General features: G+C 39.2%; 1 protein-coding gene across 2 annotated transcripts in view; it reads right to left on the bottom strand.

The window, feature by feature from the left end:
• GAS2 (growth arrest specific 2) overlaps positions 1-25,258 on the bottom strand; it is a 130,084-nt gene extending 104,826 nt beyond the window's left edge. For both annotated transcript variants that reach the window (XM_088145086.1, XM_088145087.1), the window contains exons 1-2: positions 25,097-25,258; positions 6,399-6,565 (exon numbers count right to left, since the gene is read on the bottom strand). In XM_088145086.1, coding sequence (XP_088001212.1) covers positions 6,399-6,540 — 142 coding nt within the window. In that variant the 5' untranslated portion in view covers positions 6,541-6,565; positions 25,097-25,258. The remainder of the gene's footprint in view (positions 1-6,398; positions 6,566-25,096) is intronic.
• Between the last annotated feature and the right edge of the window lie 283 nt (positions 25,259-25,541).

The following is a 25,541-nucleotide window of genomic DNA, read 5'->3' as shown; positions in this document are numbered from 1 at the left end:
AAAATGCTGAGAAATTCTCCAGGTGCCCTCCAGAAATTCTCCAGATCCACCAAACACTCCAATAAATAACTTAAATAATGGTCTGTGGAGTCCTTGGTGCTCTCTGAGCTTGGTTGTTTGCTTGCAGATGTTTCATTACCCAACTAGGTAACATTGTGCACTAGCACTGATGATGATACCTAGTTGGGTAATGAAACATCTGCAAGCAAACAACCAAGCACAGAGAGCACCAAGGACTCCACAGTTCAACCCTGAGCTACATATATTCTCTTCTGTTGAAATAATGGCCTGTTCTTCTGGAGTGGAGTTGATAAATATACAGAGAAAAGTGAAAGTGTAAATAAATGAACATGCTGTATGTCAGAAAGCATGAATTTGTGTCATCTATGTTGTTCTGGATATATATATAAAAGTAGGAATCCACTGATTAACGATAGCTGTGTGTTCCTCTCCAGTGAAGAGCAATAATGGAAGAACCAGGATGAGTTTGAGGAAAAAACTGTTCAACATTCTGACTGAATGTAATCCAGGCAAAAAATGTATTTTGTTAGGTAACATGAAAGAATGGGTGGGAACCAGATTGTTTTATTGTAAGCCACCCAGAGAGCTTTAGCTATTGGGCAATTTTTAAAAAATTAATTAATAAAATAAAAACATTAAAGAGCACAAAAAATATGATTAAGCAAACTAAAGAACCATGAATGAAAACAGTACCTTGGTGAGTATCACCTTAAAAAAATATCCTTTCATATTGAGTATGTTGTTTAAGTATAAATTATTTCATATATACACATGGCAAAATAATATAAATCTAAAAGCACGATTGATTAGTTTATGATGAAAATCTGGGAGAAGTAGTGAAGGATACAAGTGTGATGAAATGTTATGAATTTTTAATAAAGTATCTGGGAAAAAGTACACACAGAAGAAAAGGAAAGGAGTAAAAATGGAGAGAGTGAAAGCAGAATAACAGTAGGAAATGAAAGTACAAGCTCTTCATGAAATAGTATTAGTTGATAACTAAATCTACCAAAAGAATAGAAAGTGTACAAAAGGAAAAGATGTGGAAGCTGCTTGGATGGATGGATGGATGGATGGATGGATGGATGGATGGATGGATGGATGGCCGGCCACCAAGACAGTGTCAACTTTTAGCTGGAGATAGCTAATACTGAAGTTTAAAAAACAACAAAAACAACCTATGTTGCAAAGTGCCACAGAAATGTCTGGAGTTATGCTAAAATGAAATAGGAAAAGGATGATTGGAGGAATGATGAGGTAAACTAAGTTGTAGATGAGGAAAAATGAATATAAGAGAATGACTGCTGCAAAAAAAATGAGAATGAGAGAGTATTATATGAATATAAAGGGGAAAAGACATTTGCAAAGAATTCAGTTTCAATGCAAATAAAAAGTTGTTTCCCAATGGGTTAAGTGTAAACAAAGAATCTCCAGCAGGGTAAATGGAATTAAAAATAAAAATGATCAAATGAATTGGGATGAAACTGAAATGATGGAATGCTAAATGGAGTATTTTAAAGATTTGTACTCGAATTAGAGATACTATATGTGAAAGAGCATGGAATTGAAATGAATTCTCTATTAGTCTCCAAGAAAAAAAAATGACAATAAAAGAATTCATAAAAGCTGTGAGAATACTGAAAAATGGTGAGGCTGCAAGTGTAGACAATATAATTGGAGAAATCCTAAAATATGGATGTAGTTTGCTTATGGAATGTGCCTTGTTTAATGTGTGAATATTCCATCTGTGCAGTCTTCTTTCTTTTCCCTACCTCATGCCTTAATTTATTTATCTTATTCTTTGTCTTCCTTTTCTGTATTTTGCATAATCTTGCTTATTCTAAAAGGGAAGAGCCTGATGGGTATGTACATAGCCAGAAAGTTTTTGATGTATGCTGAAAGCCTGCCAAGCAGACCTCTCTTCTAAAATGTGAAAGATGAGGCTCTTGTCCTGCTCAGCTTTATTTCAATGAAATTCATGCACAGGAAGAGAAGTATAACTTAGTGAAAGACAATTTCTCCATAATTACCAATAATTTCCCTTCAATGTAATAGGGGAGAAGTGCCAAGTACATTACAGAGTAGAATGCCTTTTTTTTTCCCCCATAGGACGGTTTCAAGAAACTCAAGTGATTTTTCACACAAACTGAGAAAGAGCCTTACGATGCTCTGTAACATACAGAGGACAAAAATGCATGGCTCTCCAAATGTGGCTGAACTACATCTTCCCACATCCATGATCATTGTTTCCCTGGTAGAGAGTGGAGAGACACTGACCCAAGGAAGTAACCAGTGGCATTTATAATATTAAATTCTGTGTCTATCAGAGCTCTTCTGGGTGGACAGACTAACAGTTACTTTGGGCTTCATTCACTTTCTCAGCTCTCAATTCCTTTAATATAGCCAGACATATCCTAACTTCTCTCTCTCATGCTAACAGATACTTACACTTCTGTGCAGATCCTGCCAACAGAACTGGAAGCTTGCCTCAGCTCTCAGCATACTAAATATGAGCCCAAGGCTGCCTTTACTTTTAAATTCTGTATGGCTGAGGTTTAAGTTTTCTGACAATGAGTGAATGGCTACCACAAAATTAAGACCAAGTAAACAGTTGATTGCCCATTGCTAATATGATGATGTCATTGGCTCTTATAGCCTTAGTAGCTCAAATGCATAGCTTTTTCTTCCCACCCTTCCCACAAATTAATGGACATTTTGTGAAGTCCATTGTGCCTTCAAGTGATGGCTCAATTCTGGCTTGAGAACCACATGCTCTTGGCCATCCCCTCACTTGTAAAGCCCTTGAAAGTATTTAACTGAAACTTAGAAGAATTAAAGTTATCTGAAGTTATTGGCCATCCTTGCTATTTTCATTCCATTTTGCCAAAAAGTGAACTGGCTCCAAGTGTTTTGAAGTTTCTGGGCCATAGCCTACAAGCAAAACTTTTTTGAATGGAATTTTTAATCAGCTTGAATTGAACTGGGGTGCTGATGAATCTTGAATTGAATCATACCCAATGGAATCCTGAATCAAATAAAATCAAGGCTTATTAATTGGGGGTGCTCCAAGTTATAGTTCAGCAACCCCTTTGGTTAAATATTCATACTCCTGGGAATCCTTGACCAACGTAGAATTTCTCATCAAACAAACTGATGCAGAATGAATATACTAAGAAAGAATGCTTTAAAATGACTGCAAGAAAACCAATGTTTTACTATGCTGACTTGTATTTCCATATAGAAATTATAACTTCTGATGAATAATGATAACATATATTAAGCTTTTCTTCATTCAAAGTACTTCATTTGCAATATTTAACTGTTATCCTTCCAACATCTGTGCAAAGCAGTTTTCCCTACCTTGATACTGTCCAGGTTGGGACATCAATCCCCAGAGTTTTAGACCTTCACTGAAATGTTGAGACTTGGAGTCTCACCACATCTGGAAGTTTTAATGCTATAAAACAAGTTAGTATAATTAACTTCCCCACCACTGAAAAAGTATGGGTTTCTTAGCATGGACAAGTATGGTTGAATGAGTTCATGGCAGTGTTGCTTGTGATTCAGACAAATTCTGTTTCTGATCAACAGCATGGTTCTTAACCACTATGCTATTTCCAAACTGGTGATTTGTTTACATCCAGATGTACTTTTGCACTTGGCCACTGCTTTTTCTTTTTTACTAGTTGCAAGGGAGAAAACATGGATTGAACAGAGAATGACAACATCAAGCATGAAATTGCCATAATGAGCTATGCAAATTACACATCTAGAAGCAACCTTCCTGATTTGTAAGCTTAACCCTGAAATAGTTTGAGATCCCATCATAGTCACTATATGACACCAAACTCCTGTAACAGATGAACTAGAAAATGGGGCAGGAAATGCTTGGCTCTAAGCACTCTAGGCTGACACTGCCTAGTTCATCTAAATAAGGGAGAAGATGTATGGAAAGCAAATGAAGCAGTCTGGACAAAAAGGAGGATTCAGTGCCAGAAAGAAAAGGAGATAAAGTCAGGTTTGTTCTTTTTTTCTTCTTCACAGGTGCTAAATCAGCAGCAGTTACTAGAAAGTAGTGCATGGCACAGTTATGTCAGAATTCCACAACTAAAGTTACATTCCAATCAGGAAAATGTCAATATAATTAGCATGCTGAGCACTTTAAAAGGCTTTCAGTCCTGCTAAAATCAGTGTGAAAGGTCATGGCTTTCTCTACTGATTTCAATGGAATATAAATACAACTCAGAGATCCATCTATGTGATTGGTAAGAGTCAACACCAACCTGACACATTATCAGTAAATACAACTACCTTACTCTGGATCCAATCTACTAAATTATTAAAATGACTAGCTTCGTTTTTATAACAACTCTGCAAACGGGTGATTAATTCAAAGTGTTTCTCTTTGAATTGAATCTTCAAAGCAATCCCTGAATCAATTCAAAGCACTGAATTAAACTGAGCTTTGAAGGTGCTTTGGAGTTTCAGTGGATTTAATTGTGTTGCCTGGTTTTACCAAATCTGAAACATTGTGGGAGCTTTTTTTCATATATGGACAAAACTAGGGGAGGGAGAGATGGATTTTCTGATATTGACACAAATAGGTAGACAATTTACTGCAACTTCTGCAAAGCCTGCTTAGAAATATGCTTTTTTACGTCTCAATATTCTAATAAAACTTATTCAGGCAAGTTTGCTTGGAGAAGAAGATAATGAGATTTGTTTAAATCTGGCTTGCTCTTTCATAATCTTTCCCCAATCTGCATATTTTTATCTTTATTCTTCCTTAACTTCCTTAACTGCTCTGTGGTATAATCCCTATTCATCAATACCCAATTTGTAGTTATTCAGCTTTTTCAATTCCTCTTTTTATTCTCCCTCTCCCTTCATTTTTAAAAATCGTCTTAATTTTTTCAGCTGCATTTCTCTTTCAGTCTTGTTTTGTAATCAGTGAGTTTTCTTCTCTGCATAAATGGTGTGCTTCCCATTAGATTTTATATATTCACACCATTTTTAATCATTGTTTTATATAAAATAATGACAACACACATACATATGCTTTTTAAATAATTATTATTGTTCAAGTAGTACATAGTGAGTTATTCCCAAAAGAGACTAAATTTGCCGATGAGTCATGTCAAAAAGCTTGTCAGCCCAGAAAACCAACTAATCATAGGATGATATATTCTTCAATCTCTACTAAAAACTTATTTTTAACAAATGTTTTTCGAGCTGTTCTTTTATAAAGTCATATTTTTAACCCTTTGCACTGATTCAACAGCATCACTAAATAGTAATGAAAATGTGCTGCAACCATAAAGAATATTTTGCTGGATTATATTTGCTGTATTAGGTCTTGTAGGAGGTGACATACTGCATGTGAAAGGGATTAGAGCCCAGCATGCTGGTTGAGACATGAAAGGAAAAAAACTACAGATGGGGATATCCAAGGCGGACACTGAAATGCAACTAGTTCCATGTAGAAAAGCTTTACTGTGTTATTTTTCTATCAGTTCTCATTCCATTCCATCTGATGAAAGAGAATTTGCTCTTGACATTTCTTCAAGGAGAAGAGCATTTATATAAAAATGTCATGGTTGGAGAGCAGTTTCATGCACTTATGTAGTTATACAGCCAAAGGTATGTGCAAATTGCCTTCCATTTTACTTCCAACTATCTCTCCAGTTGGCCACAGTCTCCCAGGCTTCTCATGCTTCAATTAAATTGCAAGGAAAGGTATCACAAGAGCAATATCCATGTTTACCCATGATGCTGCCAAAGTATGCATTGTGATGTCACAACACAAGCTCTACCCTTTCACACTTGCATCATGACAGTGCAGAGAAGTATGTTAAGGTACAGTTTGCACTACGATACTGCAGTGATGTTTTGTTATTGGGGCCTCCCCACCGGACCCCCTGTGGATGTCTATGGAATTCACCTTGTTCGTGGAAGGTGGACCAAGATAAATTTGAAAGAAATTGTCAACACTTTTCCAGGGAAAGAAAACAGTAAAGCAGTTTTTAACACAGCACAAATACATGTAATAAATATATCTGATAGCAGGTAAATAAACAATATTCTCAATACATTACTATAGCCTTTTCTCTCTCTCCACACACACACACACACACACTTATATACACACAAACACTCATAGACTGAATTAATGTGGAAAGAACACATTCACTTCATTCTGGCCTTCCAGATAAGGAAGCAAGTAAAATTAGAATTCTAAGTAGAACTAGAGGCTAAACAAGATAGATGCTAGAACTTTAGTTATTCATTCAGAGCAAGTTTTTCCACTTGCATGTCAGGGTCCAAGATCAAATTTAGAAATCCCTGACAATAATTATAGTATATAGAAAAAATCTTACCCAGCAGGTTTGTCAGCCATAGCGCCAAATCTTCCTTCATTGGTAACAAATTAGCCTCATGTCTGCTGGCCAGCCACTGGCTGTATTGGTGCATATCAGAGAGGCCAGGGCCTCGGGCCTTGGGGCTCAGGGCAGTGCACATTCTTTAGCCACTGATGTTACCTGATCTGAAGAAGATAAAAAACACACATAATGAGTTGCTTCAGGATGGTAAGGGTTCAGATTCAGGAGTAGGCTGGGGTGGGAGATGATGGATAGACATCTCTTTCACAAGGACAGTATACATTAAGGCAGTTGCATATTTGCATGTTTATTTTTCAGACATAGCCTCTGAGTGTTTATAATTCAAAGACACAAAACAGTTTGTATGTACGCATGAGTATGTACATACATATATATGTATATACTTTATTATCAGCAGAAATGAATCTACTGCAGGATGAATCTTAAATGAAAGTTATGGACCATACTGTACCATGTTGGTCCAATATGGGGTCATAGACAAATGCTTAAATTCCCAGTATAGATCTGAGAGAGTGAGTGACCTGAAGTCTACCCAGCCAGCTTCTGTGCTTACAAAGAAACATGGAAAAAATAAGTGGGGTCAAATCTTCCTTCTCCTTTCAGAGAAGCTGCAGGCTTATGATGGATGCCTGCCTGCTTGGAGTCAGGATGTGGTAACTTGTAATCCTGATGCAAGCTGACAGACCAGGCTGTCTTTTGGACCTTGTTCACTGACTGGGAAGCATCTACAGTCCTGGCTCAGGTGGCTCCTTTAATTCATAATGACATGTGGTCTTCCTTTGTGTTACATGAAAACCCACTCAGGGCTCAAAAGTGAGGCTACCTTTCCCATCTTTGATAGGGGCACCAACATTAATCAGCTTCGACACTGGGTTTAGAATGAAGATGTATGAAATACTGCAAACATAAAAGGTTACCTTAAGGAAAAGGAAAAGGAAGTAGATGCAGAGTTACAAAACTACTCTGGTTGTAGAAATAATCACCCTCTGCCCTCTTCCTCTGCCACAGACGTAATTACGATACTTCCATGATGCCCTTGTTGCTTTTAAATGTCTTTTCAGATTTTCTGAGAACTTAAATCACCTATCATTCACTTATTCTCTTTCAAAGAAACCTGATTTTGATGAATAAAATACCCACTATTGAACTGAATAATACCTTGTTTCTTCTTCCCAAATTCTGGGATGTTTTGGAGAGAGATTTGGCCCCAGATGGCAGAGTGCGCTAAGAAAATGGCATCCTGGATTTAACAATTCAAGTTCCAGTGGCTGCTACTACTTTGTTTTGCTCAGCCGTACCGGTTGATCAGCAGAGATATTCGTCCTTCTTTGTGTGCTGCCCCTTTCCAACTTTGCCTTTTTTTTTTTTTTTTTTGCTTTTTTTGCTTCCTTAACTGAAGACAAGAAGAAATATATGCGAAGAATTACAAAACTAGAGCTTGGGTCTCTCCACTCCTAATCAGTACATGCATCTGTGTGTGTGTGTGTGTGTGTGTGTGTGTGTGAGAGAGAGAGAGAGAGAGAGAGAGAGAGAGAGAGAGAGAGAGAGAGAGAGAGAGAGAGAGAGAGAGAGAGATGCCTCTGCAAGCAAGAATTCAACAAATAAAAGAAGTTAGACAGGTTAAGAGATAAGGTGGAGTCCTTGGAACTACCAAGGAGAAAATGACACTCCCACCCACACTGGCAGGGCCAGCCACTGTATATAAACAAGGAGCAAACCCCACACTCACTGGCCCTGATGATGTTACCCAGTTGGGTAATGAAACGTCTGCAAGTAAACAACCAAGCTCAGAGAGCACCAAGGACTCCACAGTTCAACCCTAAGCTACACATATTCACTTCTATTGGAAGAGGTATGGTATTCTACAGAAAAATACAATAAATGGAACTGATTCCCCAAATCTCACTAAATATTTCACATCTATTGAAAAAGAGTTATTGCTATTTTTTTTAAAAAAGAAAGTCCCATGGTTTACCTATGATTTTTATTTACTAATTAGAGCAGAATGAAATAATGATTATTCTTTATCTCCATGAATGTCACCTCTACTTGCTCTTTAGCTCATTTCTTGAAATCTAGTTCTTTAGCAAAGTCTATAATGACTATTCACATTATTGTTATTACAGTATTAGTCTGTCAGGTTCTAAGCATTCTGAGGATGTTTTCTCAGCATCTGTAGCTTGGGTCTTTCATTCCCTACCTACAACACAATCTATTAAACATATGGCCAAATTAGGTTCAATGGCATCAAGTCCCTTTATTTGAACCTAGGTTATAATCTGTAAAGCAGGGAATGGATCCCAATTTTTAGAACAAAAGAAGTACATGGTTAAGGAGAGCATTCTCTTCTCTATCCTCCCTCACTTCTGATGTTTATTTATTTATTTATTTTTCAAATTTATATATGCCACCCATCTCACTATACAAGTGACTCTAGGCAGTGTTACAGATAAAAACTATAAAATCCTAAAATAGATAGATAGATGATAGATAGATAGATAGATAGATAGATAGATAGATAGATAGATAGATAGATGTTAAAAACTACAAAAGATTAAAATTAAGCTAAAAAATTAAAACTACAATGCAAACTAAAAAGGTAGAGAGAGCATCCTCCGGCTACCAGCCACCCCCAGTGCTGCGAACCCCCGTTGGGTCCCCATGCAAGTTGGCAGAGCCAAGTTTTAACACCCTTTTGGAAGGCCAACAGAGTGGGGGCCAATCTCACCTCAGGGGTTAAGAAATTCCAGAGGGTTAGAACTCAGATGAGGAAAATGAGAAGATAAAGATGCCTTTATGTGAAGCTCAACTCCTGGTGATTATATAGATATACCGGATGATATTCTTAGCCACAGCACATAAGTAGTTTGCCACTGCCTTCTTCTGAATTGGGTGATTTTCCCCCCATTTTTCCCCCCAAATATTAACCAGGCTTAACCCTGCTTAGCTTCTAAATCCAGGTAAGGACAACCAGATGCAAAACTTTGAACTGCTGACATATTTCTTGCATTCTAAACCTGGAGGCTCTGCCTCCTGAAGCAGACCTAAACTAATTTTTCACATTTAATTTGATTCATTTAACATTTGTTCTTTTTTTCCCCTCCAAGATGACATCCAAAGCATTTGATAGCAGCATGACATAAATACGGTTGTGTCAAAACTAGCTGATTAGGCCCAAATATAGTAAGCTGTCTATATCACCTTTCAAAACATTTCCTAAATAGGAACTCATTAGAAGATTTATTTATTTATTTATCAATCAATCAATCAAATTTTTTAAAAAATTTAAAAAGCAAAAAAAAAAAAAAAAAAGGCAAAGTTGGAAAGGGGCAGCACACAAAGAAGGACGAATATCTCTGCTGATCAACCGGTACGGCTGAGCAAAGCAAAGTAGTAGCAGCCACTGGAACTTGAATTGTTAAATCTAGGATGCCATTTTCTTAGCGCACTCTGCCATCTGGGGCCAAATCTCTCTCCAAAACATCCCAGAATTTGGGAAGAAGAAACAAGGTATTATTCAGTTCAATAGTGGGTATTTTATTCATCAAAATCAGGTTTCTTTGAAAGAGAATAAGTGAATGATAGGTGATTTAAGTTCTCAGAAAATCTGAAAAGACATTTAAAAGCAACAAGGGCATCATGGAAGTATCGTAATTACGTCTGTGGCAGAGGAAGAGGGCAGAGGGTGATTATTTCTACAACCAGAGTAGTTTTGTAACTCTGCATCTACTTCCTTTTCCTTTTCCTTAAGGTAACCTTTTATGTTTGCAGTATTTCATACATCTTCATTCTAAACCCAGTGTCGAAGCTGATTAATGTTGGTGCCCCTATCAAAGATGGGAAAGGTAGCCTCACTTTTGAGCCCTGAGTGGGTTTTCATGTAACACAAAGGAAGACCACATGTCATTATGAATTAAAGGAGCCACCTGAGCCAGGACTGTAGATGCTTCCCAGTCAGTGAACAAGGTCCAAAAGACAGCCTGGTCTGTCAGCTTGCATCAGGATTACAAGTTACCACATCCTGACTCCAAGCAGGCAGGCATCCATCATAAGCCTGCAGCTTCTCTGAAAGGAGAAGGAAGATTTGACCCCACTTATTTTTTCCATGTTTCTTTGTAAGCATCAGCATGGCTTGAGGAAGAGCCAAATTATTGTGAGATCCAAACTCTACCACTCAGCCAGCCATAAAAGATTCTTTGTGGCCTGGAAGAAGTTTAAAAATATGAATAGCAGCAACAACAGTCATGTTGTTTTGTTCCATCAATTTTGTCAGAAGACTTGAAAGTCTTCGCTATGGTTGCTTTGTTTTGTATATTTGGAAATGTAAAACAGAAATTAATATATATTTAAAAAGACAATTTGGAACCACTCATTTCAAATAGTACACCAGCTTCAACACTGAACTAGTGTTGACAAGTGCAGTCTAACAATCTCCATATATACTCAAAAACAAGTCCCATTCAAAACAACCATGCCCAGAATTGAAGTGGGATGAGAGTAAAACATTTACTCACTAAAGTATGCATAATTAATTTATTGGCGACTCTTATTGAGGACTCAGTGAAAAGATTCAATAGCCAAACCAACCATTAAAAAAACCCAAAAAATTGAGGGACAAAGCATAGATTATGAATATTTGCATCAAACAGCAATTTTAGTATATTCCATGGACATGTGGTGAAATTAAAAAAACAAACAACTTTCTATTCTTACAATATGGTTTTGAGGGATTTTAAAGAAAAGTTTCACAAGAAATTTTACTTTTGCAACTTCTCCCTTTCACAATTAAAGACATTTGTATTGTAGCTTGTTCTGCAATACTTTCTATCTCATATAGGTCCATGTGGTCATTTGGCAATCCTCTTGTTAGACATTCTAGGGGACAGTTTTTTTAAAGCTTCTCTTTTTTCCCCCATAGGAGAAAACATTACAGAGCAGCAATAATGCACTGAACATGCACTGTGAATTTTCTTAGGAACATTAAATCAGGAGTCTGTCAAAAGCCAAGAGAAAAGAGAAAGAAAATCAGGGCCATGTTAGATGCAACACATAGGAAATATTTGAAAACATCTCACTTTGTACTCTACTGATGATTTTTAAAATGGCAGAAATACATGCTGGGCGGGGGGGGGGATAATTTGAATAGGTGGGATATAAGTACTATCTTTCCAATGTTCTTTTCCTACAAAAAATGATCCTCTAAGCAATTATTTTTACTTGTAGATCTTTCTTCCTCACCCCAGACCAGAAAAATAGGAAGTATTTAGAAAAGTAAACTCATCCAAATCCTTAATTTTAATCATTCTCCCTGCATCTGATTTGACCCTTTAAGAACCTCTTTGCAACACTCCTAAGCCAATATGACCCTCACAATTCCAAAAACCATCTATCTTACTGAATTTGGATTGTTGATGTAGGTTTTTAGAGTACTGAACTCCTCCAACTAACTTGTTTTAATTAGACTTTATGCAGACATCAACAATCAGAAAGTATCAGCAATGCTCTGTGGACATACCAGCATCATAGCAAAGCATCTAGTGCTCATCTTTTTACCTGGCAAAGTAGAAATAATCTATTTATCAGGAGGACAAAACACGTATGTCACATGTCCATATAATCACACATGAAGTGTTTAGCCTCCCTGCATGTAATATTTACACCAAAGCAGAGTTTAACAACAGTATTAATATTGAATGGCAATTATAGCCTCACAATACAATTCTATGCATATTTGCCCTGATGCACAGTTCAGCAAGACTTACTGCCAGATTAGTGTATACTAAATTGCAAACTTATTACTCAGAGATTTCAAGTTCTGGATTGGGTAAATCAATACACATTTAATGTAGTTTACGATAAACATCTTTCCTGTTCTCTCTCTCTCTCTCTTTATGAAAGAAGACTGGGTGCCTCATGACAGAAAACTGGAACAGAAATATTTAAAATAAAATAAACATTGTTGTCTCCAGAAATGCTTGCTCTCTGCTGCTGACACCTAATATATACATTTTTGAAACTGAAAGAGGGCTAATTGAACTAGTTGAACTTAATATGGTCTGCCTCAATCCATAGCAAAATCACAGCTTATAAAAAATGTCATAACATTATCAGCACTTTGCAATCAGCCTGGTACATTTCTTGAAAACACTGAATTTAATATAGTAGCATCTGCTTTGATGAAGTACTGTAGCTACTCAAAGTTCTCAAGGGTTCTCTACTTTTCTATCAGGCATATTATGTTTATGGTTAAACATATTTTTATTTTACTTGTATACCACTTTTCCATCAACATGCTCAAATTATCAAGATCTGATAAAATAGATTCAGCTGATAAATTCCCCGAAGATTAGCCAATTACCTTCATGATTAAGTGAAGACTTAAAGATATTCAATTCTTTCACGAACAGGTTTCACCTCATCCAATTTAGAATTTCATGGGGAAGGTCTTTGCACACCCTCATTTACTCAAGGAAATTTACTTCCAGGAAAGTGAATATAGATTGCAACTTTCATTAAGGCTACCACACAGGCAAATTTACAGTTTACAAGGCTAATGCCAAAGTTTGCAAGACAAATCAATATTAAATACCCAGACAATGGTATCTGATTTGTTGCAGATACCATTATTTCAAAATGAAATAATAATGAGAGGACACCGTGTCAGACCATATTTGAATGTAATCAAATATTCTTAGTTGTAGATTTGCTGTTTGTTTTTGCTGAACTATCATAATCAGATGTTTGCTTTACTTTTAAATAAAACTCAGCATTTACTTGACAATTTTCTTAGCAATTTAATTTGAGTATGTACCTGTGTATACTAAATAATTTCATATTCCTTTGGGCAAAATGAAGAACATTATTTTCTTGAGCATTGCTGAAGATCATGAGCCCAAATGTATGTATGATCACATTTCTCAAAAGAACACAAGGTAAAACATGAGCTTTCTGCCTTATTGTTAATTAAGCCATGTTATTTAGATCTATTGCTTGATGCAAACATTAACTAGTAATGTTCACAAATCCAGTAATGAAAAGTTTGTCCACCTTTTCTCTCACAATAACCCTACATGATTGGATCAGATAGCCCAAAGATGGCAAAACTCATAGCCACTCAATCTACTTCACACTTTATCAGGGTTTTAAACTCACAATTCTGTTGCTCCACATCTAATACTGTGTCCACAAAAACATTTGGCTTCATTTGATCAGTGGAACCCCTTGTGAACCTGATCAGGTACACTGAAAAGTTCATGTTCAGACCTGAATACTACAAAATGAAGCATTTATAGAGAATCACTGGGTTTCTAAAGAAATTGGGTTATATGATAACCAATAGATTTTATCAGTGAAAAACACATGCTTGAAATACTCACTTCTTTACTTCAGTAATAAACCTTCTTCCCACATTTACTTCAGCAGGGAACAGGATTGTATTTACACTCAGTGAATCTGCCTCTCCTATTTTTATAGTGTTTTCTTACTGGCTTTTTAAAAAAACAACTCTCTAATTGGAACAAAGTATCTCTAATTCTTAGCCTGATTGTCTCTGCAAAAGATTTCAGCACAGATAGTTTACAGTACACCTAATGGCGCGTAACAGTTTCAACAAGCTGGAAGGTTATATTTCTCCCCATTCACTCCTACCAAACAGTGAAGTTTTTATGTTACAGACAGAGGTGCATTTAGCTTTCTGTGCATAGTAGCTCCACCTCCAAGTTTGCCAGCCCCGCAATTTAAACTGTCTGCTGATGTTTGTCAGAAATCCCAAGGGAGATTAGGTGACAATGTGCTATAATTCAACTGATTACCCCGCTGTTGGCACTAATGAGCAAAAATAAGCTCAGTTATGGATTAAAGTCATAACTGTACGATAAACTCTGGTTTATGTGGAAGACACTGGATTGTTAATTGGGGTGGGGGAGGCAATAGCAGCTAGTGTTGCAGATTACCTATTCAATTCAACATATGTAAACAGTAGTTAAGGGTATCTGGTAATCCTGACACTTTTGGACAGTATTAGATATGATCCACTGCTATACCTACCCACGTGGAATTAAGTCCTGCTGAAATAAATTGAGCATCTGTCTAAATAGGCATGCAAAAATTGTCCTGCTGATTACCACAAGGGCTAATAAAATACCTCTTGCTCAAGCTTTTGTTGTTCTTTGGTTATCAAAAATACATGTACAAAATAGGTAACAAAGCTCAAACTGAAGCAAGCAAAAGATTGTACCGCAACGAGGAACTGTATCTTCTCATCAACTAATCCCAGTCATCAGCAGCATCCTTTAGATAGCATTCTTGACTTCTCAAATATTAGATATCTCAGGTAAAGCAAGATGTTTAGACTGGATTTGGCATTTTTATCCACCTATCAAGTTCTTCCCAAGGACCTGGAATAGGCAGATGTTGTTTGATGGTGTTAAAGGTATCATCGCAGGATATTATTATTGATTGGTCACACAGTCATCCAGATGTTTAGACTGGATTTGGCATTTTTATATCCACCTATCAAATCCTTCCCAAGGACCTGGGATAGGCAAATGTTGTTTGATGACGTTAAAGGTATTGTTGCAGAATATAAGCTGTTCCAAGTAAAACTGCCTTTTGCAATTGACTGATGGTAATTTTGTCTATTATATTATTATTATTAGTATTATTAGTATTATTATTATTATATTAATTTTATATGCTGCCCAACTCCCAGCAACTCAGGGGAGTTTACAAATTGTTAAAACATTAAAAACAAGGAACAATACAAAAACACAAAACAATAGCACATTACTTTAATTGATATACATGTATATACATGATATACATATGTGATAATCAGCTTCTCACTATGAGAATGCCTATGTTATAGTTAAGAAATTAGTTGTGATGGCCACTATCTACCAATAATTTTGAACATTTGCACCTTTTGTATTTCACTTTCTATGCATCTGATGAAATGGACATTATTCGATCAAAGCTTATAAAACCTACTAGTGTTTAAATTGCCCCAAGATCTTTGGATCTGTTTGTGTATTTTTTCCCTTAATATATGCATTTTTAATTGTAGTTTTAAATGTAAATCGAAGGGAAGACGTAATTCTAAATGCAAATAGGAAAAAATGACCATGTTTTTGTTCACCCTGATTTATGAAGCATGCAACAGATTAAATTCACATTAAAATGGAAACTCAATACATTTCTCCCCATCCCAACAATATGCATGTGGGTATTCAGTATAGGATAACTGATTTCTGTATCCATATCAAAATAACAGTAAAATGTATATAGAAATACTCTGCATCTAACGGTGGCCTTTTGCTTGGTAAGATAATTCTGAGTTGGTTGAAGAAGCATTTTACCAGTAATATGAATGGACAATAATAGAACACATGCATCCCAGAATCAAACTTTCTGGTGAAGAATTAATGTATTTTTGTGTGTAATTTTAAGGAGAGGATAGGGAATGACCAGTAAGAAAATCTAAACAGCTACTGTCAAGTTCAGAAATCAGTTATAGAGTTCTTGGTGCTCTCTGAGCTTGGGTGTTTGCTTGCAGACATTTCATTGCCCAACAAGGTGACATCATCAGTGTGAGAAATCAGTATGTGGATAGTTGGACAAACAATCTAACCTGGAATATGTAGCTTCTGATATTACAGAGCACCAAGAAAGGAATCAACATTTGGCAAAGTACTATTTCTTGTACATAGAATTCCAAACTCCTTAACTGAATTTGTCATTACTGTATACAACAAGGTTGCACTTGCTGAAATTCTCTTCAAGCTATATCCTTTAGGCTAGTCAAATGGGCAAGCAGTGGCTCACTGTTTCTAACAAGACTGTTCCTGAAATTCCGTTTCTCCTGGCTTGGAAAAGTCATTCCTGTGCTTGCTGCTTGACAATGAAACGATCAAATGATACTACTGTGTCTGCCTACTGCCCTAACTGAGCCTCTCGGCGAGCCTTGTTTCCTCAATTATCCTGAATTTCAGTTGAACAGTTTGAGCAAGAGTCATTTCCATTTTAAATTCATATCTGCTGCAAAGGGTCCCACAGGCCCATGGAGCAGGTTTGCAAATGCTTAGCAGAGGGTGGGAATCAGAGAGAATGTGAATTGGTTTTAAAAGCAGATCTAATGCTGCATCTCCAATGATTCTAAGCCAATTATAAATGCATTGATTTAGTGACTACATTTCTCCATAGATATTGTACACTTCATTACATAGATGCTCTCTTGGCTATTGTAGTTATACACTGATAGAAATGGAAATATATGAAACAAGCAGAGGCAGCCTTCATCAAATAATTAAAAGCTGCCAAACAACAACAAAGCTAGTTAATAGAAAGTAGACCAGCTGTGGCTGCAGAAAATCTTTGGTTTTCATGGATGGAAGATAATGGTCTTGGAGACCAGCCATTTTGGACAGAAATAAGCTCCAAGAGCTGAGAAGCCAAAGCTGAGTTCATTCAACTTTCTGCCATCCCTGCTATTTCTGGTTAGTGTACACACACACACACACACACACACACACACACACTTGCACATAAACCCCAAAGAAAGTATTTTAAAAGAACAAAAGTCTTCTGGCTCTTTGTCTCCCTCCTGGTTTTGCTCACAATGTTGATTATGCTCAAACAGGAATGAAGAAAAAATAAACATTTTTTGTAGATAACGCTGAAACCTGCCAAGGGAACTGCTTAGAGAAGAGCAAGCTCTTCCTCCCCTTACAGGGATTTTGTTAATACTTGAAGCAGAAGTGAATAATGTCGGCTGCATCTAATAAACAGCAAACAAATCCTTCATTTTTACAAGCAAATTATATGTATTTCAAGTTATGCATCTTCTTTTTAATGTGCAACTTATCTATTATGCACCCAGGCCAAAACTGTAATCTTGAAAAACAACTTTAATTATTGCTAAGTCCCTGTAATTGCAGGTATACACTTGGTTCTCTGCTAAAACATGGGTAGGAAAAGTGGGAAGATATTTCTTTTTCTTTTCTTTTTTGCTTGCATCAGCACTTAATTTACTTCTCTACTTAAAGTAGTTTGAACATGAGGAAAAAGGCTCAGGAAATCTTGCTATGGTCATCCCTTTGGAATTCCACTGTCACTTGGGCAACTGGGCTGTGAAGCATAAGTCTGGACTGGAAAGCATCATGGGGGAAAAGAGACTGTACATATCTACAGGTGGTCCTCATTTAACAACCACTCATTCAGTGACTCTTTAAACTTGCAATGACACTGACCAAGCTGTACTTATGACTGGTCTAAGTTCTGGCCAGCACAGTGCCCCTGCAATCACATGACCACAACCTGGGTGCTCGGCAACCAGCCCAGATTTCTGACCATCACAGTGTCCCAGTCACAAGATTGCAATTTGTGACCTTCCCTCCAACTTCCCACAAGCAAAGTCAATGGGGAAGCCGGCAGGAAGTCAGAGGTCACGATTATGTGAGGCCCTCACTTAACAACCCACAGTTATTCACTTAATGCTGGTAACCGGGGATTTCCAGAACTGCTGTTGCTAAGCAGTGCGGTCATGTGACATCATGCTTTATGACATCACTTAGTGACAGAAATCCTGGTCCAAATTACCATCATTAACCAAGGACTACCTGTACAGGAAGAACAATGGAAAGCCAGAATCCACTGAAGGCCATAGTATGAGCCAAGATCCACTGAAAAAACTAGAACAATGAGGCAGGGAAGTATTAGGCAGTGAAGGAAACTGGGAGGCTAGGAACAGGCAGGTAAGCTGATACATATTCAAAAAGATGTAAAGATGCAAAGGCAAAGTCAGAATTGCACTGTTTTTCAGGCAACCACCCAAGCCTAGCTTAGAAACTTTTATTGCAAGGCCAAGCCAGGAGAATCCAATACAGAAGTTATCTTGAAGTCAAGGTGAAGTAGCAATATGGCTGCTGCATTCATTTCTTCTGCAGCCTTGAGTGCCTCACAATGAAGGTCACTCATACTCTACCAAGTCTGATTCACCTGCAAGTTAAGAGACTCCCAGGTAGAATTCTATTATACGGACATCTGAAATACTGTTTTGCTTTTGTTTTTTCATACAGTAACAGTGTGGTGGCTTAGCAGTTGGATGAAGTGCTCACATAGTCCTTCATCCTTTATTCAGAAGAGGAGAGAAAGCAAGTTGTAGACACTCAACACACCATTCACTAGTAAATGTGATTTTGAAAATTGTCTTTAAGAGGTCCTGTAGTCATGATGAGCAAAATTGCACAGTAGAATTAGTCCAGTTTAGCTAGCGTTTAGCTTGCCAGCTTTTTTGAAGAATGTGCCATGAACAGCATTCACCTAGACCCAATTGCCCAATTATATTAAGAAAATTGTGGCAATCTACCAAGTTCTACAATATATGGCTAACAAAACAAAACATGGAATTAAATTATAGCCTAAAGTTGAAGAGTGTTCAACCTTGCAGTACAATGACTGGGAAAGGAACAATTTTTTTTTTCTTTATTTAAATCTGATTCATTCAGTCCAAATACTTTAAAGAAAGTATGATTTGGAAAACAGCAAATAAAATTTGGAAAACAACTGCATAGAAAGACTCCAGTTAAAATTCAATGAAATAAATAAAAATACACTGAAACGTCAAATGGAACTCCTTTGATTTGACACAAGTCATATATTAGGTACTGTGAGATAAGATGCAATACTATCTCTTCCCTAAAGACTCCTTGTCCATATTTAAATTTAGTTCTACTGAAGTCAATGAAACTAAACTGGGCTGAATCCAAAATGCTTTGATGCAACTTTGTACCTGATGTACAAGGGGAACTTTGTACCCCTGATGTACAAGGGGAAGCTGCAACAAAATGTTGCAATGTACAATACTCCCTTTTGGGGTCCCCCCCAAGCTGACTTGTCTTCCTCCAAAATGCTGCGTTCGGTTTTTCCTCTCCCCAATTTCTTTCCTTCTCAAGAAATCTCAGAACGTTTTGGCTTTGGAGCATGATAAGTCTACTTCCTGCAAGGACTGAACTTCTGTCTAGTTTGCTACCACCTGGGATCAGCTGCTGTAAAGGGAGTTGGTGGCAGAAGTAAATGGGAAGTAAAACAACAGGGAAGAGTGATAATTTCTTTGGCATGACCAAGAAGGTCCTTCTTTCATTTAAAACAATGCCCTGTCCAATCACGCACAGGAGTGCAGGGTCTTGTCCTATAGTTTCAGCATGTACCGTTCCTATAAGTAAGCACACAGGAGGCATTTTTAATGTGAAAAGTAAATATCGCCCACTAGCCATCTCCTGCATTTTAACAAGAAGTAAATTCTCCTTCTTCCCCTACCCAACTGAGAATTGTTTAAAGAAATGTATCTACTCCTTGCAAACTAGGCAGAATGTCTTTACTTCTTGATATGTAAAAGAGAGGGGGCCAGAATTCAGCACTATATTAGTTGTAACTAAACACAGATACCAGGACTCCACACTATGTTATTTGTATCCAAATATGTTTGCTTTCCAGTACAATTATCTGTCTGCAAACATACACAGGTCTGAGTGATCACTCTTTCATTAATGCTCATCTGATGATGGCTAAAAACTTTCCTTTCAGTCCTTGCAGGAAGTAGATACAGAGACTGAATAAAACACAAACTCACTCACAGGAGGCAAAAACTATTAATTTCTTGTAAGGAAATCCTTTTTTTCCCCTTGTAGTTATATTAATATCCATATAAACCATATACCAAACAATTTAGCACAAAACTCTAGAACCCTCCCAGTTAGCTTGGAGCATATTATAATTGTTAAGAGAAGAAAGAAGGGAACTACCATCTGAAACTTGTTAATCAATTAGAATGTTTAAGGGTTTACATCAAAATGTGACATATTCTGATAAAGTAAACTCTAATTCACAAGCAGCCTTTGTCTTCTGTGTTATAAATACATTTGATACAAAGTACATGAAGACAGAAACATGGCAGGGCATGTTAGACATTTGTGCCTAACTCTTACATAAGATATGTGGGTTGAAAGCCAGCATAAAATGCAATTATACTGACAGAGATTTTGTGATATTTTACAACAGAATTTTGTATTGATCATATTATAGTAGTGTATGGTACTTATTAGTAAGCCAGTGACTACTGGTAAAATTAATATATAAGGAATGTTGTTTCTTTTTCTTTCTTGTTTTGGGATTTTCCCCCTAATCTTTTTCTTTTCAGTTTATTTTTTTCTTTTTAAGTTTAAAGATTATTTTGTTAATGGAGGGGTAGTGTATTTAGGTGTTTTGTCTTTTTTTTTTTTTTAATGATGAACATAATACTCTTTTTTGCAGCAAGGCACAAGCAGCGTAATCCTCTAGATGTTTATTCACAAGCTATTCTTCTTAAGCACAAGAGGACTTGTTCTCAGCTAAAAGGATAAAGGACTACAGACTGAACGTTTCCAGATTCATTCTTGTTCAGTAGTTGTGCTATACTCAGAACAGAACTGCTGAAGAGCAAGCAGGCAACGGGGACTTGAGCCTTTCCCTGCTCTTTTCTCAAGAGGTTCCTCTTGCAAGTTTCTCCTCGCCGTTGTCCAAGAGTTAAATAACACTGACACTAATAAATTAACCAAGCTGCTTAAACTCCCCCACAGCAAGGTGGAGGAGAGACTTGGAGGAATAATAAGGAATCAAGCCAGGGGGCAAGGTCACAGAACTCCTGATGACGATGGTGGTGGTGGTCATATTTCTATGAGGTTCTCCATTTTATCCCCATAACTACTCTGTGAATGACTAGTCACAGCTTCCATAGCTAAGGATGGAATTGAATTTAAGTCTCCCCAGTCCTAGTCAAAAACCTTAGCCATGATACTCCAGGATTTGCCAGTATTTGGGCAGTGAGAACCAACTGAATGGAAAGAGGGTAGGTACTAGTGTGGGGTTTGTGGGAAGACAACAGGGCTGGGCAGGGGGGGGGTTGTGCACTTGTGTGCTATGTGAAGCTTGTGTTTTCTAGGTGGAATGTTTACAGATGTATGGGGGTGCATCCCTATTTTCTGTGTAGGATGGATGTTTTCTGCACAATTTTTTTATGCTGTGTATGTGCCCTCTGTGGGAGAAGTCTGTGTGGACATTTTATGCATGTGCATGTTAGAAGGATAGCCAAGTTGTTTTTGCCTGAATACTGGATAGCATCTTTCACCACATCCACGAGCAGCAGAGTGGCTTATCAGACAAGGAACAGATCATGTGACATACAGGCAGCTTACTATTTTTATGGTCCTCACCACCTGCCACCTCACTTTGCCTAATGACAGGAGTGACCATTATATTTTCTCAGTATCCCAAATGGCATGTTATGCACACTTTCATAACTCTTCTTAGCCACCTTTTGTTTCTAACTTAAACACAAAGTCACCTGGTAAGTGTGCAGAATCATTGATTCTGATTTAAAAACTCCCTTCTGTTGTCTCCTGGTGATTTAGGAGTGTGTCCATGTGGTCTGTCTGTCTCCCATACAGAAGGGTTTGCCATCGACTTCTTCTCCCCTGCCTCCAGTTTTCCAATCTAAACTGCAGCCCTAGTGGTCTCCCATCCAAGTACAAATGAGGTCCAACCCTGCATAGTTTTTCAAGAACAGTCAATGTGGGCTATATTACTCTCATAAAATAAAATCTAATTCACAGATTCTTTGTTTTTCATTTGATGAATATATCTGATACAAATTCTATGGCGTGCTCCAAAGGAAGCAGCTGGAAGCCTCTCAGCAGTTTCTCCTCTCCCACATCAACCAAAAACCCTGGGACAGGAGACAGAAGGCCCCTGCGGCAGGCAGCACATTGTTGGACTTGCAAGGAACGCTGCTTGAGACAACAGTGGCCAGGCTGAGAAAGGAGCTACTCCCATGTCAGGTGAAGACTGGGGATTATCCAATCCAACTCCCCTCTCAGCTGCACACTTACCTGGTGACTTTCTCATTAACTCTGAGTCTGGCTAGCCTGTCCAGGTTACTGTAAATGCAAAAAGGGAAAGGAAGGAGAGCCAAACAGGCTGCCCAAATTCTATATCCTACACAAGGCCTCTGAAAGGGCAACCCTATCTATATATGGGAGGGACTGACTTGCTCAAGGATGTGGAACCTGCTCTCTTCACATGCCCTTAAGCACTCGTTATTCCTTTGCAGCTTGTTGTAAAGGTGAACCAGGGGAAGAAAACAGATGGGATAAATCTTACTCTAATCAACCCATCCCAGTCCTTTGTTTCCGACTGAGTTCGGGATTACAACGTTTCCATCATTAACTGCAAACCTGTCCTAATTAGACTATGCTACAAAAATAACGATTGCACTTCCCTGGTTCAATTCTCCGGATCAATATTCCGCGGACCTGACTAAGGCTTTGGCCAATTGTACTGTACTAAACGCAGCTTTACGCTGCCGATCCATCACCAATGGCCGCTCGGCCCACGCGAAACGTCTCTCAGAACGTCAGCCAATGTCTCATTATAGCGCAGTCCCGTCGCAAAACCATCGCGCTCGGCTTGGCGCCATCGACCTGGCCCAAGTCTCACTCTTTTGGGAAAGGGACTTCCAACTCTATTCTCAGCTTCAGCTCCGTGACGGCAAGGCCAGACTTCCAGCAGTCCGCAGAACTGGAGGAAACCTGCAATGCGACGGGAAGGGAAGGGAATGGAAGGGGAGGGGAGGAACTGCACCGCTCAGCCAGTTCAGCCACTTTCTAAAGCAAGAAAAGCAAGCGCCGGAAAGAGCCCCACCTCCGATCCCCCCCCCCCCCGCCGTCCCTGAGCGGGAGGAGAGAGAACGCGCAGCGCGGATCGTGTCTGAGCGGCGGGGAAAAGGGCGGCGAGGGGAGCAGACTGCAGAGGGAAGTTGGTAACGTGATCCCTGCAAACATACCAATCATAGAGAGGCTGTCTCGTTCGCTGGCTGATATCTATCTCTCCCACGGGCGGGAAGCAGGAGCCTTAAGCAGCGTCTCCTGGGCTGCTCAGGGTTAACCTAAAGGTCTGCAATTAAGGCAAGGGGAAAGCTCTACGAAATCTTCCCCCACCAACATTTGCTGCAGATGTTTCAAGAGAACAATGCGCAAAGGAAGGAGAAGGAAAGATCAGCATCACCACATTGAAACCCAGAGCAGAATTAATGGACAGGAGAAAGTGTCATTTCATTCTCCTCCTCCCACCTTTCTCTATCTATCTAGACACTTCCGCATGTGGCTATTTCTAAATTAAATGGTAAAAACATCTGGGGAGAGCCAGTTTGGTGTAGTGGTTGAGGCAGCGGGCAGGAGCCGGGAGGCCGTAAGTTGTACTCCTGCCTGAGACACAAAGCCAGCTGGGTGACCTTGGGCCAGTCACTCTCGCTCGGCCCCGGGAAGCAGGCAGTGGCAAACCACTTCCAAAATCTTGCCAAGAAAAATGCAGTGACTCGTCCAGGCAGTCGCCAGACATCTACAATGTCTCGAAGGTAGCCTCCAAAAAAGGAATTCCCAAATCTACGAAGGACAGGACAGATCCTGCGTCTAAGACTCGCAGGTTGCTAAAAGCCTTTTATCTCACGTAAGCCCACGCTAGGCAACAGTTTGAGCTGGTACAGACTGCTGCCTCCTCAGCGATTGCAAGGACTCTCCTGATGCCCGACCCGTAACTCACTACAGTCAAGGAAATCCATGGTTCTGTTTCCTCCTTCCTTACAGGCTCACGGAGTTGCGTGAAGAGGACAAACATACACCATTTGGTCCAGCTCGAAAATCCAATTTCCCTAAACCCCGATTGCCCGTCCCACCTCGGATGGCCTTCCAGGTGCCCCGTTCTGCTCACTGCCGAAGTGCTCGCGGCCATGAGCGGACCTCCGGACCTACCTTCTCAGCGCAATTTGGGCTGCCTGCAGGAACTATAAAACAGGCATCTCCCTCACGCACGTAGCGTATACATTGCTTTTGCTCTGCCTACCAACCGCAAAAGCCTGCTCGTTAAAAAAAAGGAGACAATGCCAGCGTTCGTTACTGGGGCGGGGGTGGATTTTGTTATCTACGTCCAAAGCCCAGATTGATGCGTTAAAGCCGAGCTGCAGATGCAAACCCCGGCCAAAGTTTCGAAAGTGCAAACAGCGATCCTCCAAGAGCGTCCTCCAAATAGTGCACCCACGCACGCAGACACCCTGTCCTCTCATCCCTTTTTTGACACACCCAAACTTTTGCATTCAAAAGAACGCGATCGTCCCAGGTCTGCTGACTGCCAGAGGGACGCGCGCTTGTTTGTAAACTGCGGGTAGTCCCGCCACGCTGTGGCAGACCGCGTGCGCTTTTTACTTGCAAAAGCCTCCGCCTCGGTGCGGCAGATCTAGAAAAAAAGAACGCGAGACGGACAACAGAAAACGGGGGAGGGGGCATCATCTTCCACGCGGATCGAAAGAGATGAAATTGCTCCTCTCTTTCCTTGCGCGCATTTCTTTTCCGTTGGGGGTGCAGTTCGGACGCAAGCAAACCTCCGCGATCTCACACGGACACGCTACACCTCCACGTGCATTCACACGCTCGCTCCCTTTGTTTATTTCAGCTGCACCAATATCTCTCTCTTAATGTCTCGCGCGGCCACCAGAGTCCTCTCCCCCTCACCCACCCACGGTAGCTATTTATTAGTAGAGAGCTAGCGCGCCCGCCTTCCCACTCGCTCGCTTTGCAAAAATGCTCACTCACTTCGCCCGCGCAATGGCTCAAAGTTCCTCTCCTCCTCTCGTAGCCCGTCCTCTTTGCCTGAGCAGCCCGACCGCAGCGGCGCTACTGCCACTGTTCATACTTCTGATCTCTGTATACTTGGTGCTCTCTTTGGGAAACCTTTTTTTTTTCCGCCAGAAACAGATTTCCTACATTTCATCAGTCCACATAGACGGAACGGAAGTTTAATGCTGACTTGAGGGAGGGGAGTAGGGGGGAGAGAGAGAAGCGACGAAACGGCAAATACAGGGATCACCGGTTTACCCTAGGAAACACAGGGATATTGAATTACAAACTCTTAGCAGAAACTTTGGACCGAGAACGATTCAGCGCTTATGTTGCTTCCGATACATTGAGAGGAGCGGCGGCGATGACTTTGAAAAGAACGGTGGATGGGTTCGATTGGAAGCATTTAATGGCACTTGCA

The sequence above is a fragment of the Python bivittatus genome, unplaced genomic scaffold, assembly GCF_059951505.1.
Source record: "Python bivittatus isolate LINGU-HERP-01145 unplaced genomic scaffold, Pbiv_v1 ctg000480_np1212, whole genome shotgun sequence".
Classification (NCBI taxonomy): Eukaryota; Metazoa; Chordata; class Lepidosauria; order Squamata; family Pythonidae; genus Python; species Python bivittatus.
This window is presented reverse-complemented; position numbering and strand designations above follow the sequence as displayed.